Source organism: Gallinula chloropus, assembly GCF_964237585.1.
Source record: "Gallinula chloropus genome assembly, chromosome: 2".
Classification (NCBI taxonomy): Eukaryota; Metazoa; Chordata; class Aves; order Gruiformes; family Rallidae; genus Gallinula; species Gallinula chloropus.
The window spans coordinates 88379267-88396172 of NC_140086.1; the positions used below are offsets into that span (position 1 = coordinate 88379267).

Genomic DNA, 16906 nt, shown 5'->3' on the forward strand with positions numbered 1-16906 from the left:
AGTTACATCTAAAGTCATTGGACATTTAGAAACATTTCTGTATTTTAGCTTGATCAGGTTGTTTTTTTTTTTTTTTTAACAAGACCTGGTCATTAAAGAGTGTGTAGGTTAATACATTAATGTTTTATTTCAATTTGGGGAAAAAAATTATAGGCTCTTGTTTACCCTAGAGAAACCACTTGAAAGTCCACGCTCATCTAATACTTTTCTGTAGTTTATCATTGTTATCCTGGTCTGTTCTTTACTTTTCTATCTGTCCATGTTATCTCTGTGGTATTACTTTATAGAATTGTTTAGGAAGGAAAAGACCTTTAAGATTAACTCCAGCTATAATATAAACCTAACACTGCCAAGTTCACCACTAAACCATGTCCCTAAGCACCACGTTTGCCTCCAGGGATGGAGACTCAATCACTTCCCTGGTCAGCCTGTTCAAATGTTTGAGAACCCTTTTGATGAATAAATTTTTCCTAATATCCAGTCTAAACATTGGTGCAACTTGAGGCTGTTGTTGCTTAGGAGAAGAGACCCACACCCACCTGGCTACAACCTCGACTCAGCTAGTTGCAGAGAGCAATAAGGTCTCCCCTCAGCCTCCTTTTCTGGAAGCTAAGCAACCCCAGTTCCCTCAGCTGCTCCTCATAAGACTTGTGCTCTAGACCCTTCTCCAGCTTTGTTGCCGTTCTCTGGACACAAGCACGTTTTCTGTCCCACCTTATGCACTGTATTCTTGGCATATGAAGTCTGCAGGCAAATGCAGGGGGAGATGAGCTTTCAGTCTGTACTTGTTCTCTATGGAAGAGAGGGTGGTGGCAGCAACTGTTTGCATCCCAAATGTTTAGTTAGTAAGAGGTGCATGGATTTAGCTGTTAGGACCATGTGTACTGATAGACTGTCCAAACAGCTGTTTGTGATTTCTTATATAGAAGAGGGGAAAGGCTGAGGATACAGGGTATGAATATAATTGAGGGGAATATGTTTAGTGTAGTTAAGTAGATGACATCACACGTTAGTAATTGAAATACTTCAGTAAATAAGCACTGAAGTTATGAGCTAATGACCTTGAATTATCCAGCTTGAGATAACCTCAAGGCACATGATCTCTCTCCCACCCTGTTCTGGTTTTAAAATAAATTTAGTGAAACATTGCAGGTTATAGCTGACATTAAATAAATAAGAAAGTAAAAACTGAAATGACTAATGATCACTTTTTTTTGTCACTGTCAAGAGCTTCAGGCTTTTCTCCTGTAGAATACCAAAACAGGAACTTGATTTTTGTAATTTGTGGTGTTTGGAACAAGCTTCCATCGTCGTGCATTCTGTTGAGACACTTGTGTTTTTTTCCTTCTCACTTCAGAACGACTTTTCCCATAGTGACTGCGTGTCCAGTAACGAGACCAGTTTGCTAGAACGAACCACAGCACCTCACGACGGACTGCCAGTGACTTCCCATAGACCTCAGCGAGAAGGTAGGTTGCCTGAGCTTTCTTCAGAGGCTTTTTTGAGTGCTGAACTCTGCCCAGAGTTGTAGAAAGCTTGAATCTGTCTCGCTGCTTACCTCAGTAAGAAACTGCAGTGATGGGTAAGTGTAATAGCTTCTCTGCTGCCTACTTGGTCTTTTTTATAACAAGTTGTCATTCTTGTTATCTGCTCACTACTAACAACTGCATCCATTGCAAATGGCCTTCCTTCTAAAAAAAAAGGTGGGATTTGGGAGCAGACAAGAAAATTTAATGCAATTGCATTAATGGTGCTTGATTTTTGAAGTAAAACTAAGTGCAGAGATACTGTGAAACAGTGGATACCATTTGCTACTTGATCAATTGTATCAAGGAGAGAAAAAAACACATATTAGAACGTTTTATGGTAGTGGTAGTTTGAAGAGGTTTTCCATCAAAGTAAGTCTTTTGGCTCTGTTGGAGAGATTGATAACAAGGCCTCAGAACCTAAACAGAACTCTTCAGAGCCTTCCACAGAACTCTTCTTCTCCTTGAAGAAATGAACACTGTTGAAAACAGACTTATTCTTACCCTTTATTCTTTCAGCAAGATTAGCAAATCACTTGTCTACTCGAAATTAAGTCAATGCTATCCTGCAGATTGTGAAGAGCTGGCAATCTGGGAAAACTATTGCTGTTCCTTTTGTCTTCATAAATGTCCTTTTGTCTCTGCTGTGGAGATTTAATTAAACTTTGAAGGCAGGCAATTTGAGAGGTTTAATTCCTTGCAAAAAACACAGAGAAAGATTATGGTAGATTACAGACAACAAACCTGTTTCAAATCCTTTTACAGAGTTCAAAGTGTTCATATTCACAAATTGGAATCATAAGAGGGAGACCCTTTAGCAACACTTTTATTTTAAATAACAGAAGCATGGAAAAGGTGAATTATTGAGCCTAGTAAAGAGCTTAAATATTTCTCAGCATTCATATTATCATAGTTAGAAATAACAGTGAAAGATCATAAACATTTTTTTATATTTTCTCTATAGGTATGTGATAGAAAGGGAGTCCCCGCTACAGATACCTCCCTGCTCGGTTAGAAGTAGCATGGATAATAAAACTTCTTTTATTCTCAGCTGTGAAGAGGATGATTTTTAGAAATCATAACTTGTACATGCCATGGAAGCAGTGCCATGTTGTTGTGGTTTAACCTGGAAGGAAGCTAAATGCCACACAGTGGTTCCCCCGGTGGGATGGGGGAAAGAATTAGGTGGTGGGGGTGAAGTAAAATGTGTGCACTGAGATTAAGACAGTGTAGTAAGGCAGAAAAGAAAGGGATGATAATAGTAACAACAGCAACAAACAAGTGATGGGTACTCAATAATGATGTTCATGACCCGCCCATCAATGCCCAGCAGTTCCTGAATGGCAGCCCCCCAGTGGGTTTTCCCTCTAGTTCATATACAGAGCATCCTATGCTATAGAGTATCCCTTTGGGCATTTGGGTTCAGCTGTTGGGTTGGGTTCAGCTCCCAGCTGCTTGTGCACCCCCAGTCTACTCACTCCTGGGGCACTGTGAGAAGCTGAAAAGTCCATGACTGCTTGGCAACAACGAAAACATCCGTGTGTGATAGCACTGCTCTCATCCCAACTCACAAACACAGCATCATATCAGCTACAGAAAGAAAATTATTGCTATCCCAGATGAAACCAGGACACATGTATACATGGTTGACTTAATCTTCCAGAATGCATGTGTTGTCCAGAATACATCTGGAGATGTAACACACCTCATTGGCTGTATATTTAAACATTTCTTCTCACTGTAGCCATTTGGAATATTTCAAATGCATTTGTGGGACCAGAACTTTAAAGAGGTCTGAAACTGTGGAACTAAAGCTGTGCAGCAGCAATGCTGCAATTACCTGTTGTATCACTTGTGACAATGAAGTATGCAACAGCAACAAAAAGAATTTAAGGAAGCTGAAAGTACTACATTGTGTAATGAAATGTATTTATACATTTCATCATCTCTTAACATTGAGAACATTCAATAGTTTAAAATAAACAACAATCTCATTAGAAAAGAAGCTTGTTCAGATGTTAATGGTGTTTCCATAATTATGTATGCTAAATATACGCATATAGTGAAATAAAATTTAAACCACTATTCTCAGTTGCAGCCAAGGGAGTCAACTTTTTAATTAACTTAACAAATTTCAATTCAGCTGATGGTATCAATTTTAACATTGGCCATTAAGAAACTTTACTGCACCAAAACTCATTATGCCACACTCGTCCTCCTAACGGTGCTTTTATCTGCATCAGGCAGGTAGAAGCTAAGGTTACCAAACATTCAGCTTTTCACAGAATATAGATGTACACTATTGTCTGCCATCCCTAGCTCAGCTCAGGTTTCTCTGCTTTGTAAGAGCTCATTAACTGATAAAAATGAACTGATCAGTTAGTGCTCTAACTCCCAGGTAGGGGCTGACAACCAGCATACACTCATTATTTCCCTGTCTTTCTTCTAAAAGAAGTGGAAGCTTTAACATTAGCACTGGATTTATATGCTGGCTTCTTACTGCTTTAAGGAAATTGCTAATACTTAGTTCTCTTAGGACCAGCATCTTCAGTGAGGATGATACTTTAACTGTAACTTGAAGTCAATTCATTACACGTTTTTGAGGTAGACAAAACGGTAATTAGCTAGTCTCCGAGAATAACTTTTCTAACAGACACTTGTTAGGAAGTTTATTTAGTTTTTTATTTTATTGTTACATGCTGTTCCAAATATATCCCATGAAAATACCTAGTTAAAAATTGAAAACGTTAGCTGGTCAGGCCACCCACCTCCCCTCAGAAAAAGTTTCAAAAGCATGGAAAGGAGGTATTGATGGTGTGGGGCTGGTCAAACTGTTTTTTAAATTGGTTTTTTTACAGGTAAAGATGCATTCATGCTTGTAAAGGAATAAAATTCTGTTGAATTCTTAGTCCAGTGTAGCAGGAAAAGTGCAAAGCCCATCTTAGCTACATGAGGACTTTTGTGTAGAGTATTAGGTGAACAACATTACGTGCCTTCAAGAAAATCTCCAGACCCTGAAAGTCATATGGTGCTGCTTCTTACAGCCAGAACATGCCTATTCCTAAATACAGTAGGCTATGGGGAAGGAATGTTAAGGAAGCTTTCCTTTTTGGTTCTATTTAATGATACTCTTGACAGAAGCCTTATGCTTCTCCTCTTTGCTTCCTGTTTGCTGACAGACATATCTGTCTCCTTCAGGCCTTCTCCAGGTGTTTCCTTCCACCTGAGTGCCTTTCAGAAGCGCGGTGGCCGTGCCTTAGTTTGCTCTCTCTGCTACTCCACGTTTCAGAACCGTGGATGCCAAAGGCTCTGTCGCTGGCTTTTATCAGCACTAGCTGCTTCTTGGAGTAAAGATGCAACTTGACTTCCTTTCATCACCTTTCCTCTCGCAGTGGTTATATTGCTGTGTTTGTGTGACTTTCAGTCTAAACAAGCTCTTGGGTAATGCACAGGTACCCGTGGTCTGCGATGGAAGGGTCTGTGGTCAGGCCAGGGGAGTGCGTAGTAGAGAGCAGGGCTCTGTCTGCCCCCTGCGGTTTGTTATAGTAAAGCAGAGCGTGAGAAAGAGTGGGGTTGGGCCAGCCAGTAAACAGCGATTCTCAGAGCGGCTAGGTGAGTAGGTACCTTTTCAAACTGTGTTTTTCTTTCAGCTGTACACATCGAGAAGATAACCCTGAAAGGACTACCAAGAAAAAGGGCTGACAAACATTTGGAGTACACGTTCAAAGTAAGCAATTAGCCAACGGAATGTTAAAGTAAATGTCTTCATGGTGTCTATGTATTGGAAATATATACAGCTTGTTTCAAATCCTTGCTTCAAAGGCAGTTTTGAATTGCATTAGGGTCTTCAGAGATTCTTGGAATTATCATATAATTCTCTTGGATTCTGTGTGCACAGTGGGCGTTTTATGTAACGGTGGGCGTAAGGTGGGAAGGTGTAAAGCACCAGCCATAGCTGGGTTTATGGCATCACGTCGGGAAACTTGGCTTTTGCTAATTTGGGGTAAGCATTACAAAGAATTTTAAACTTAGTTGATTAGGAGCACAGCTCTTGTATCTGCAGTTATCCATTGCTCGGAGTCATATGGTCATCTTAGATCTCTTTCATGAATATTTTCCATAAAAAGGTGGTTCCTGTGGGCTTTGACAAAACTGGGAGCTTGTTTTGTGGTTGGTTTTAAGGTAAAACCAAACAAGCTAAAACTGTTAACAAATTTGAAGACCTGCCTATAGTATAGGCTTCATGTATTATTATAGACAGAGGCAACATATGAAACAATTATGAGAGTGAATTTTAAGCAAAACAGAAACATTACTTCTTACAACTGTGGAAAAGAAGCTTTTGGTGCTGAGGTCTGGTATTAAGAGATGTAGGTGTTAAGTAATAGCTGTTAAGGCCATTGGTGGTGATGTTCTGATTGAATCAAAGTAGTAATTTTCTTAGCGAGGACTGACTAACATTATGAGTCACTTGGCCGATAGATGGGAGTCTGGCAGTGTACCACATTGGAACACAGAGTTAAATTTTACCTTTTTTTCTGCAAACAAAAGAATGTCATGTCAAACTTTGTAACTGGCCATTTGACACGCGTCATGGGAGCTCTTTGAAGAGGCAAACTTAAACAAGTGCCGTTTTGAGCTGAAAACTGATGTGTCAATCCCCAAACGTGATATTGTAGTCTTTAAATAGATGTGAATTACAGAGTTTTCTTGTTTCTCATATTAAATTGACGTGTCTGCTATTTCTGGTTTTGAAATAAAGTAGTGGCAACGGAAACTTTGTTGACCATGTCTAAAGGTGAAATTTCTGTAAAGACTCTGCACCTTTCTTTTGGTGAAAACAGTAATGTGGACTTTAGCCTTCAGAGTTGTAGGGGGTAACTTGCTCAAGTATTTCAACCTTGTCATAGATCGTTTGTCTGAATAGTCTTTGAACTGAGTACTGGGTATAAAATGCAATAGTAGATAGGAGAGGTTTGCACAGAAGGCCCGTGTGGATTGTTAATCGATTAGAGTCACAGAACTATTTTAAAAATTCAGCACACAGACAGATTTGACAGTGGTTTTGGATTTCTTTGTTAAAGGGGGAATGTGGAGATATTCTGGAAAGTATTTGAGTAAGCATGAAACTCCTGCACCCCATTTCTTTTAGGAAAGAGTTTCCTCTCCTGATCTATGCAGGATATACTGTGCTCCTCACTGCAGATCATTTTGTGCTTGCCCAGACACCGCTTTTCTAAGGTTAAACCAGCAATTACAATCATGGCTTCCCAACTAAGGGCACCAAGAGTAGGTGGCATTTCTGGGGACTAAGTTGAAGGCAGTTGGTTGTTGACATTATCCTATCAACTCTGTGGAGTAAGTGAATGTTTATAATTGACACGTTCACTTTCATTACACAGAATCTTCCCATGCATGTAATGGGAATCTTAAGTGCAGCAGTGGGCTTCAAGCTGGGCAGCACTCATCTAACCAAACTTACTTCCTTTTTTCTCAAAAAATGCATGTGGAGGTGCTGTTTTACTACTTGCATGTTGTGTCAGAACAATAAGCTACTGAAATTTTATACAAGCATATACCAAAATGCTGTTTGATTCTTGAGTAACTTCAGGAACTTGCAGTTCTTTTGATGAATTGCACCCTACAACAACTTCTATATAACCACGTAAGAGTCAAGCCTGAGGCAAGTAAAAGTATTTTGTAGACTACTTTTTTTTTGTTTCAACTCATGATAATGGCAGTGAGAGCTCAACTTACTGTATCTGGCCTACAGTCCTTTTCTCTAGTACCTGGTGTGTTCAGCTAATGATGCCTGTTTGATACAAGTCCTGTAATTACAGAACCTTATGCCTGGTTTCTTTCAGAGTCAATAACCAAGTAATCTTCAGGGGCTTCCCTGCATTCATCTGAATTTGTCCATACTCTCTTTAGCCACAAATGACATGAAGGTGATCTTAAAACGTACGCTCAAAGTTAGTGTATGTCTTTGAAAAGGTACCCTACTATCTCTGCTTTGCTTGGTGTATTTACTTACCTGCAAGTGTTAACCCTTATACTGAGGTCATCAGATTTATGGAAAGGTTAAAATCAGCTGCCTGGTACAATACTTGGTAAAAGGAACTTTCCCCATTCTCTTTTCCTTCCTTCCTAGGTAACCTGGTCTGATCTTTCAGTAACACGTGTAACGAAAACACACCAGGAGCTACAGGAATTCCTGCTAAAAGTATGTATCAAAATTTAAAAGTAGTGTGTATGCTTCAGGTTTATCACTTCCAAAGTAGGCTAGAAGAGCTGTGATTTCTGGGATGTGATAGAGAAACAAAAGCATGCTACCAGATTTTTGTACTTCACTATTTGAATCGTATATATTGTGGTGGAGCAGCTTGACAGATGAAGCAGCTCAGCAGGGTGTTTGGGGAGTTTCCAAGGAGATACCTGAAGTGAGCTCTTATTTGCACTACCATAAAACTACCATATTTCTAATGGTTTATAATATTTTCCAAGGAATTAATGTATAGGTACAAGCACTGCTGATTTGCTTATTCATGTCTCTGTTAGAATGACCTTAACAGTATCATTTGTTGTTTCTAATTAACGAGGCAGAGCCATGAGCATAATAGTTCTTAATTTTACTGTTGTGTTCTTCAGTAGAATAAAGGCAGGCATATTGACTGTTGCAGGGAGTTAAATTGGAGAAAATCTAGCAACTATTTGTGCATGCCTGTGTTAAGTAAAAGTTCTGTAAGTTGTTGTTCTTCCAGCCAGCCCAAGCAGGGCATGCATTTGTGTGTGTAGGTCACATGTAGACTCCATGAGTGTGGTGGCCTTGAACTGTGTGTTTCATTGCCAGTGTCTGATATTGTGGGTTCCACCTGTTCTGGGAAATTCTGTATTTAAACTCCTTGCTGTTCAGGGCACTAATGGAAGATCTGCTGTGGGCATGTTTAGATAGTATCTGGTGTTCCAAATGGCAGTTTTAATTGCAGTGGAAAGCCAGTTGCTGTACAAAGGTCTTGTTCACTGTTTCAGTCATCGATGTTATATTTTCTAGTCATGGAAGTGAAGCAGTGAGTGTTCACTGCCACTTAGGAATATCTAGTTCCAACAGGGATCAGAGCTTGATTCGTGAGGATTGGAATTATGAGTGGCATGCCTGGTTGCAGATGGGATGCCCCACAGCATAGGGTACATGCTTCTGAAGAGAATCATGAAAGCTGGACTGTCATCTGGGATCACATGGAGTTCTGGGATGAGGGTTCAACTGCATTCCTCCTGTTCTACCTGTAAAGTAAAGACAAGTACCAGATTCTGAAACTGACCCTCTAGTACCTACTTGACAGGAGAAGAAGTAGCCAGACAAATGGACAGGACCCAAAATGTTGCAGAGCTGCCCAGTTTGACTGATGGCAGCTCAGTGGATGCGGGGTGTCCCCTGTTCTAGCTTGACTGCTCCAGCAGAGTCTAGATTTATAGAAAGTCAAGGAATAGGAGGAAGACAACCACAGGCTGCTACGAGCTTGCTGTGGAGAATATGTGCAGCTGAAAAATATATTTGGTTTGTGTTGGTTTGCTAGCTGTAAGGGGAGAAGAAAGAGAGAACTGCTAAATACAGCAGGATGAAGCTTACACCTTGCTTTAAAAAACACCATAGAATTACAAATGCTGTCCAGTTCTTACACCTTTGCATTTTGGCTTTTTGTTATTATTTCCAGTCTGTATGGCGTTAAGTAGCATGCACAGTCTCCTAGGGACAGGAGAGGGTGGTCAAAATACTTGATAGGAAATTCCAAGTTTGTAGAAATAACTATAAAAATGTTTAAGAATAAAAGCATTGGTGGGGAAAAACTAAAGGGGTTGCTTGGATGCCTTATGTTTAACGAGCTCCTTTTATCACCTGGTAAGCATAAAAAGTCCTTTGCATGTAGGAAATGACTCACGTATGTGGAAAGACTTACAGGCCATCTCACTACCTGAAGTTAATGTAGTGAGCACCTAATCTTGGGATTGTATAATTCTTCATCTTTAACTACAGAAGGAATAGAATTCCTTTTAGTGAAAGTTGTAAAGCAAAAAAGTTGTGGCTGTTTCTAGTAACAAATTTAAATAGAGAACACCAGGTCAGGAGGTTTGCTTGTCCCCATGGTTCTGCAGTAGCTGGGGTGACACTGACTAATTCTTCAGTCGGAGTTCCTCAATAGCACATAGTAAAGGGATCAGTTAAGAAAAGCTGCTTTCAGCACTTCTTTCCTTTTTTATGTCTAAAACACTTCAGGTTCTATAGCACTGTACTAATACAATACTAACAGCACCTGTCTGGGTTCCAGAAGTTCCTTTTATGTGTGTTACCAAGCAATTATCTACACTAGACACAGTGTCTCTCTATTAGTAGCACCTCATTCAGTGAAAGAATTACTTAGTGCTTTGCCGTTGTGCCTCTAGCAGGATGTAATAACCAGCTGACATTCTAGGTTGGGTGTATTCCAGATATGCAAGGAGATGCTGCTCTAGTGTAAATTACTTAGTGCAGTTCATCACAACTGATGGCAGATGTTAACCAGATCAGCAATAACTTTTAACTTCAGGAAAAAGCATTTTTGCTATGGCAATTTACTTCTAATTGCCCCAAATTTAAAAGACTTTAAAAAAAATTATTTAATCAGCTTTCCTGTATTTAAGTGCATTATTTTGGAAGTGGTAAATGTGAAAAATATGTGTTCTAGGGAATATTTTTAATTTAAAATAGACATGCTCTTTAGATGAAGAATTCTGCCTTCTAAATTAGAACATCAGAACACCTCACTTTGTAATACTGTCACTAGAAACAGCTGTAATGGAATTTCATAACAAGTTTCAGTGTTACTAGCAACTGGAGAAGGACATGCTATTCATTAATATTGCCCACTGAAGTCTGATGTGTTACATAACTGAAGCAGTCCCCTTTCCACTCCTGTTTCTTTAAAATAATTTAATCTAGCTAAGTGACAATGGTGATTACAGTGCTTTCAGTTCTCCCTGGTAATTTTTTAATGTTATTTTCAGACCTGCTTCCTGTGTATGAAAGATGCAAATAAGAAATCAAAAAAGGCTGTAAATTACTCTGGAAAAAACCCATGGTAAATTTCTTTCAAATAGAATTTCTTTAAACCATCTAACACTTGGGTTTGAAGTGAGGCTTTACAGCAAAGTGTTTCTGTAGCAAAACTAAATTATGATGATTTGTTGTACCTTTTAGTCTGTAAATTACCTTACTTAAACTGGAACAACAGAGTTTTATGTTGACACCAAAAGACACAAAGACTGACGGTGAACAAATATAGTCTTTAAAATGTCAACTACTCAATTCTTAATATTAACCTTTTTCTCAGCTCCCAAAGGAACTGTCTTCTGAAGCATTTGACAAGACTATTTTAAGAGCACTAAATCAGGGTTTTCAGAAGAGGGAAGAACGAAGGCATGCTGATCTTGAGCCCATAATCAGGTAAATATTTTACCAAATAACCTAAAATGTATCACCTGAAAAATGATTGAAGTCAAACTACATGACTTTTAAGGACAGTGGAAATTTTGCTGCCTAAACACAATGTGTGAAGAAAATGGGAAGGCAGTGATAGCCTTAACTATTTGTTTCCTCCCTTCAAATTGAGACTGTCAAGAAACTTCAATGTATTATTACTCCTTTAGAAGTAGTCATACAATTATAAAAATATTTGTCCTGAGCAGCATTATATAACGAGTGGCACTTCAGCGAGGGTCTTGCCTCTATTATGCAAGGGTATATTTAGAAATACTACAGAAACAGAAAGCACATCTGTTCTAATATTATGACAGGATAGAGCAAGAAACAGAACAGAATTTGGAAAAGAATAAACAGTAATAGTGAAGCATGTAAATAAAGTTGAATGTGGCTCACATGTAAGAAAATGGCCCATACCTCCTGACCTTCTGTCCAGCCATGAAGGTGCTTGCTTGGATCTGGGACACATTGGTCAAATCCTGCAACTTGGAACAGCAGTATGAATTTGGGTGGGCCTCCCTGTTCTCTTTATTTGTTACAGATATCTCGTTACGTTTGTTCTTTCCTGTCAGGGTTGTTCAACCTTGTTCAAAACAATGTAAATTATTCATCACGTTAGGCAGTGTCTCTTGAGTTAGGGTACTTGTTGAAGAATCAGACAAAGCTTTTCAAGCTCTTGCAGGTCCAAGTGTATTGGATCTTTGGCTTTTGTTTAGCTATAGAAGATACGGAGCTGCTGTATGCCTAAACCTCCCCCTTCCCGATTTTCTTTTAATTTGGTTTGTAATATTATTTGTCTGTCTTTATTGGGTTGATTGTCAAGCCAAAAACTAAATCTGAACAATTCTTTGGCTAATAAATGTTCTGGTTTTAAATGGATAAACTTGTTAAGTAGAGGTTGACTGAAGAGAGGGTGTCTGTAATACAGGCCACTTGTGAAACCTCACTGCAGACTAATTACTAACCCAAGAGATTCCGTTTGAGGAGAACCTTTAAATGTGTCCAACAACGTTATGATATGGAGCTGTATCTACAGTTTGTAAGCTAAGTTGTGACTATACTGGAATGCTATGTAAACAGTCTCATAGCATTATATAATATAGATGTGTTTATAAACATATTTATAATATAAATATATATATAACAACATTACCGGATACAAATTTCATTTTCTTGCAGGAACAGTTTAGCAGAAGGATACATTTATTTGGGGGTCTTAAGTATGTGCATAACTGCCAAAAATTGATCTCCCCTGCCTTCCATGCAAAAAAATACGGCTGAGTAGTGCTTCCTGGCAAGCAATAACTGAAAACTTGGTGCAGGATTTAAAAATGTTAATTCTTGGCCTATTTTCTTATCTGAATGTAGTAGAAGTTGTCACTGACCTCTTGAGAATCCTCAGACCAGTTTGGAACAGTATTGACAATCCCACCCTTTGCTCTTGGAGATAATTGTGAAACTCAAATACTGACAGTAAATTCAACTTTTTATTTAATCAAATAAGTGTATTTAAGGATCAGGTGCATTATTTTGGGAAATTAAATGTTAAAATACATGGTCCAGTGCTTTTTAGACTCAGTCCAAGCTCCTCTTCGATAAAATGTTACTGGTGGCTAAAATATTTGAATTGGGATAGCTCAAAAGCACATACCTTTTAAATTAAAACCAAAATTCATCATTCCAATTTCTTTCACTGGCTGTACTCTGACCTTACACTGGCACTAGACAATAAAGCTCAAAAGTAGCAATTAACATTGTTTATGCTGAACGTGCAAGTTCATAAGACCTGCCTGCTTTGCTCTTACATGGTACTGTAGTAAAATTTTGTATTCTTCCCATGGAATGTTACAGTTTAACAAACTCTCACTTAAATTTCAGGCAGCTATTTTCAAATACATCGCAAGCTTTTCTGCAGAATCAGAGAGTATACAACTTCTTCCAATCAATTTCATCAGAATCTTTGCACACTCACAGTAAGAAATATTCTAATAGTGTTTTATATAACAAAAAGTCTATAAAAAGCTATTCTTTCTGTCATGCCTAATTATGTTTTTATAATTATGTATTATTCATGTTATATTGTATTCCACTGGTCAAACTCCCTGCCAACCAATAGTCACTTCAGCAGAAGCCTGTGCTTTTGGCGGTGGGAACATGCTGTGTAACACCAGCTTGTGTTCTTTTCTTTCTTTCTTTCTTCTCCTCTGTTCCATCATGTTGTTAAAATAGGTAATTATGAATTGACTATGTGCAACAGTTTGGGACGTAATCTTTTTAAGAGATCTTAAAGTTTGGAACAAAAAAACTTGATCTGACCCAAAAAAAATCACATCTATTTTTTATTTGGTTTCTTTTGGAGATAAGGTGTTTGTCTTGATACTTAAACTCAGATTAATTTTGTGACTATAGTACATAAACAGTGGGATGGTCCTAATTTCAGAATATACAGAATCTTTTTCAAAGGATTTGCATTGCAGGGGTTTCCTGGGTGGACCTCTTACTTACTTGTGCATTACAAACTATTCGTGTGTCCTAAGCTTAGGTTCTCTGTATGGATGGGGTCTTCGTTTCTGTTGAATCTTCTTTCAGTGCATGTTATACACTGTGACAGTTAAGGCATTCTTTGTGAGGCTATTGCCTCAGAAGTTGCAGAAGACCTTAGTAAGGCATTGATTTTCAAACAGACTGCTTATTTGCACTTGGAAGTAAATAAGAGGCATGACAGATGATTTTAATTTGAAATGGTGGGTGATATGTGTCAAATGTAGTCTAGAATATAAGCTGCAAGTAATTTTGGGGTTTTTTTTTTTGGGGGGGTGGTATCTTGGTTTATTAATCTAAGTAACACATTTTTACATGGCAGTTTTTTGAAAAAGTTAACCTAATGAGGTCCAGGATGGTTGTGAAACTGGCTGGAATTTACTGCTCTGGAAATTCTGGCAACTCTGTTGTAATGAAAGGCTGCATGGGAAGAAAAGAGTTTCCAAAGTCTAGAAAGATTCATGCTAATGACAGGCTTGCTGCACAGAGTGTGCATATTTTAGTCTGTGGACCACATCGACATGGGAAAAATTTGCAAATGCTTACTTGTAATTATAATTTGAAATGGCCTGGGAGGAAAAAACAATGCTGGATTCCATCATGATGTACTTCATCCAGGTTAGTGCAGGGCAGAAATGATCCACAGGGTAGGTAGATTAAAAGGGTAAAATGGATAAGTGTCAGTTCTACAGGAAGCATTATGGATCATAATGTGATCGTGAATGGGAAGTAGTATGTGTGCTAATGTAGAAATAATTGGGTACATGAAAGTTCATGAGGATTTGTCAGAACTAGAGTGTGTGATGGGTAAGATGAAAAACTTAATTGTTTAGCAAAAAGAACTCAGTGGAATACAGTTAAAATCTTCAAGTGCCCAAGAGTCATAATGACAAGAGGATGATCGTGATCTGTTCTCCCTGATGGATAAGACTGAAAGCACTGGGCTTAACTTGCTATGAGGAAGATTAGGACCAGGGTCAGGCAAGAATCTGTTGATTGCCAGACAAGTCCAAAGAGGTGAGGCAGGTCTGAGATCAAGGTAGAAAAACAAGTCAGTAGGTCAGGGTTAAGAACAGGATCAGCGAGGTACGTGGCCAGGCCCTGGCATGGCTGCAGTGCACACCAGGCAGGGGCCTGCACTCAGATGTGGCTCCCAAGATGGAGGCCCCAGCTGAGGCCTCTGCCAGTTATTTTCCCAGCAGTCCCACCCAAAATTGCAAAAGCACACTGTATCAGATTGGATCTTGACCACCCACAGGTGAAGCCCTTGGGAGGTCAGGGGAAGAGGTTGCAAGGCCCATTGGTGTGGTTCAGGGCCCTGACATTGAGTTAGATGTTAAGAGAAAGTTTGGTGAAGACAAGTGGTGTGATAAATCTAAGCATGGTTGGTTTCCTTTTGAGGAGGAGGACTGGATGACTTGCATGGGGTAGCTCACCACAGGTGGCCTTTGTTTTTCTAGGTTTCCTGGTTGGGATTCCTGGCATCTTGGTGACACTTGCACTAGCAAGTTAGCCAGTGGTGGCATATTTTTAATGTGGTGACAGCGTGGGGGGAGGGAAGAAGCGTATCCTTAAGAAAAATACCATGATAGTTCTCAAATGGTTGTCACAGAAATATGAAAACACTTTTTCTGAAGAGTATGGTTTTAGTAAAACTGACATGGAAATAAATTCTATGTTCAGTGAAGGGGCTTTACACCTTAAATAATACTTGGGATCTCACACTGAACTATATGTTGCTCAGTGAGTGTAATTATGCCACCATGGTTCCATTAAGGAGGAAATAATTAGCTCCCTCCTGGTTTGTACCATCAGTAGTTTTAGACAGTTTTTCAGGCTGGAGTAGACTTTTGAATCCAACAGACTGGATTGGAACATGATCTCTGGGGGCTTAGTTCAATGCAGACAATATCCAGAAGGATCTTCCTAGCAATGTTTCAAGCTCCTAAGCAACAGCTTTCAGATGTTTTTACCTGCACTAACTTGGAACTTTTTAAGGAGGGAAAGTAGACTCTTAAAAGTAGACTCATTACCAAACCTAATCCTTTCTTGGAGTGTGGCAGTTATATTTTTGCAACAAAATTGTAAATATTATTGACACTTTTTTTTTCTAGCCCATCTGCTATAATAAAGCAAAAATTGTATGTTAAGACTGTGTTAAGAGCAACAGTAGACTTTACCCCAAATTAGGACTCTTTTGGCAGGTGAGTGATTTGACAATGGAGGAATGTTAACTTGCTGTACAACAATTCTAGTAACTATTGTTGGTTTCCTCCCATTTCCTGCTGTGACACAAAAAAGATGATAAAAAAAATGAAGTGCAGGACAACAGGAATCTTTCTAATACTGTGATCATAATCCCAGCCTTTTGAAATTAGACCATAACTTTAAAATTGTTTTGCAAATTTTCTTCAAAATAAAATTATCTCCATAGAGCCTTTAGTCTTGGAGATGGCTTACTTTGAAGAAGACAATGTTCAAATTATTGCCACATTCAAACCAGTAAGTTCAGCCTTCCATTTCCCTAGCTTCCAGTTTAGTGCAAGCATTCAGGAACTGTCTAGTTGTTCAAGATCTATAAAGTTACTACGTGAACTTTATTCTCTGCAGGTAACTTACAACCCTCTTTGAAGACGGTTAAGGCACCAGAACACTTCAAGGAGGACAGTTCAGAAGCTTCAAGTCAGGAGGAAGGTAGTTGTGTACTCAAAGGTGGTTCTTCTCTGAGAAATGTTACCACGCTCAGTTCTGGAAATCATACAGCTGACTGATTGCTTCACTGGCACAAAGCTGAGAGATTTGAATGAAATCTGCTATGTAAATGAAGAATTTTTCATACTTTCAGCAGTTTCCTTAGGAGGTGGTTGTGTAATCCCAGGAGTGGGAGTGTTCGTAGAAAGCTCAGAGGCAGAAGTTCACAGCTGTATTGAGCAAACAGGAGGATACACTTTACAGTTCACTGGAGCCAAGATTGGTTGTAGCTTTTCATGTCTTTACCTGTTCTTCAGTTACCAGGCTTAGATGTTGAGTGCAGCATTTCAAGAGCTGCAAACTGTTTTGCATTGAATGTGCCAAATTTGTCTAGCTTTCAGTTTTACACAGAAACACATGAAGTTTTCCTCCTCTTATTCCTAACCTATGCTGCTTTGATACCCTGGACTGTTACTAAGGACTGGTTGGGTCTGTGGGGAGTACTGTTTGCAGGCTGAAAGGTGCTGTTTCCCAAAAGCAGCAGCCTACCAGCATTGTGAAAAGAATGGCAAGCCAGTCGTGCCTTGTTTTCAGTAGCAAGCAAGCATAAGCCTCTGGAAAGGATGAGAAATGG

At 39.0% G+C, this 16906-nt stretch overlaps 1 protein-coding gene across 1 annotated transcript in view; it reads left to right on the plus strand.

Moving 5' to 3' along the window:
• ZCCHC2 (zinc finger CCHC-type containing 2) overlaps positions 1–16906 on the plus strand; it is a gene marked incomplete at its 3' end in the record, with an annotated part of 46532 nt that overhangs the window by 14600 nt on the left and 15026 nt on the right. Inside the window, exons 2-7 of the mRNA XM_084260272.1 lie at positions 1358–1469; positions 5177–5253; positions 7678–7749; positions 10892–11004; positions 12919–13013; positions 16192–16275. Coding sequence (XP_084116398.1) covers positions 1358–1469; positions 5177–5253; positions 7678–7749; positions 10892–11004; positions 12919–13013; positions 16192–16275 — 553 coding nt within the window. The remainder of the gene's footprint in view (positions 1–1357; positions 1470–5176; positions 5254–7677; positions 7750–10891; positions 11005–12918; positions 13014–16191; positions 16276–16906) is intronic.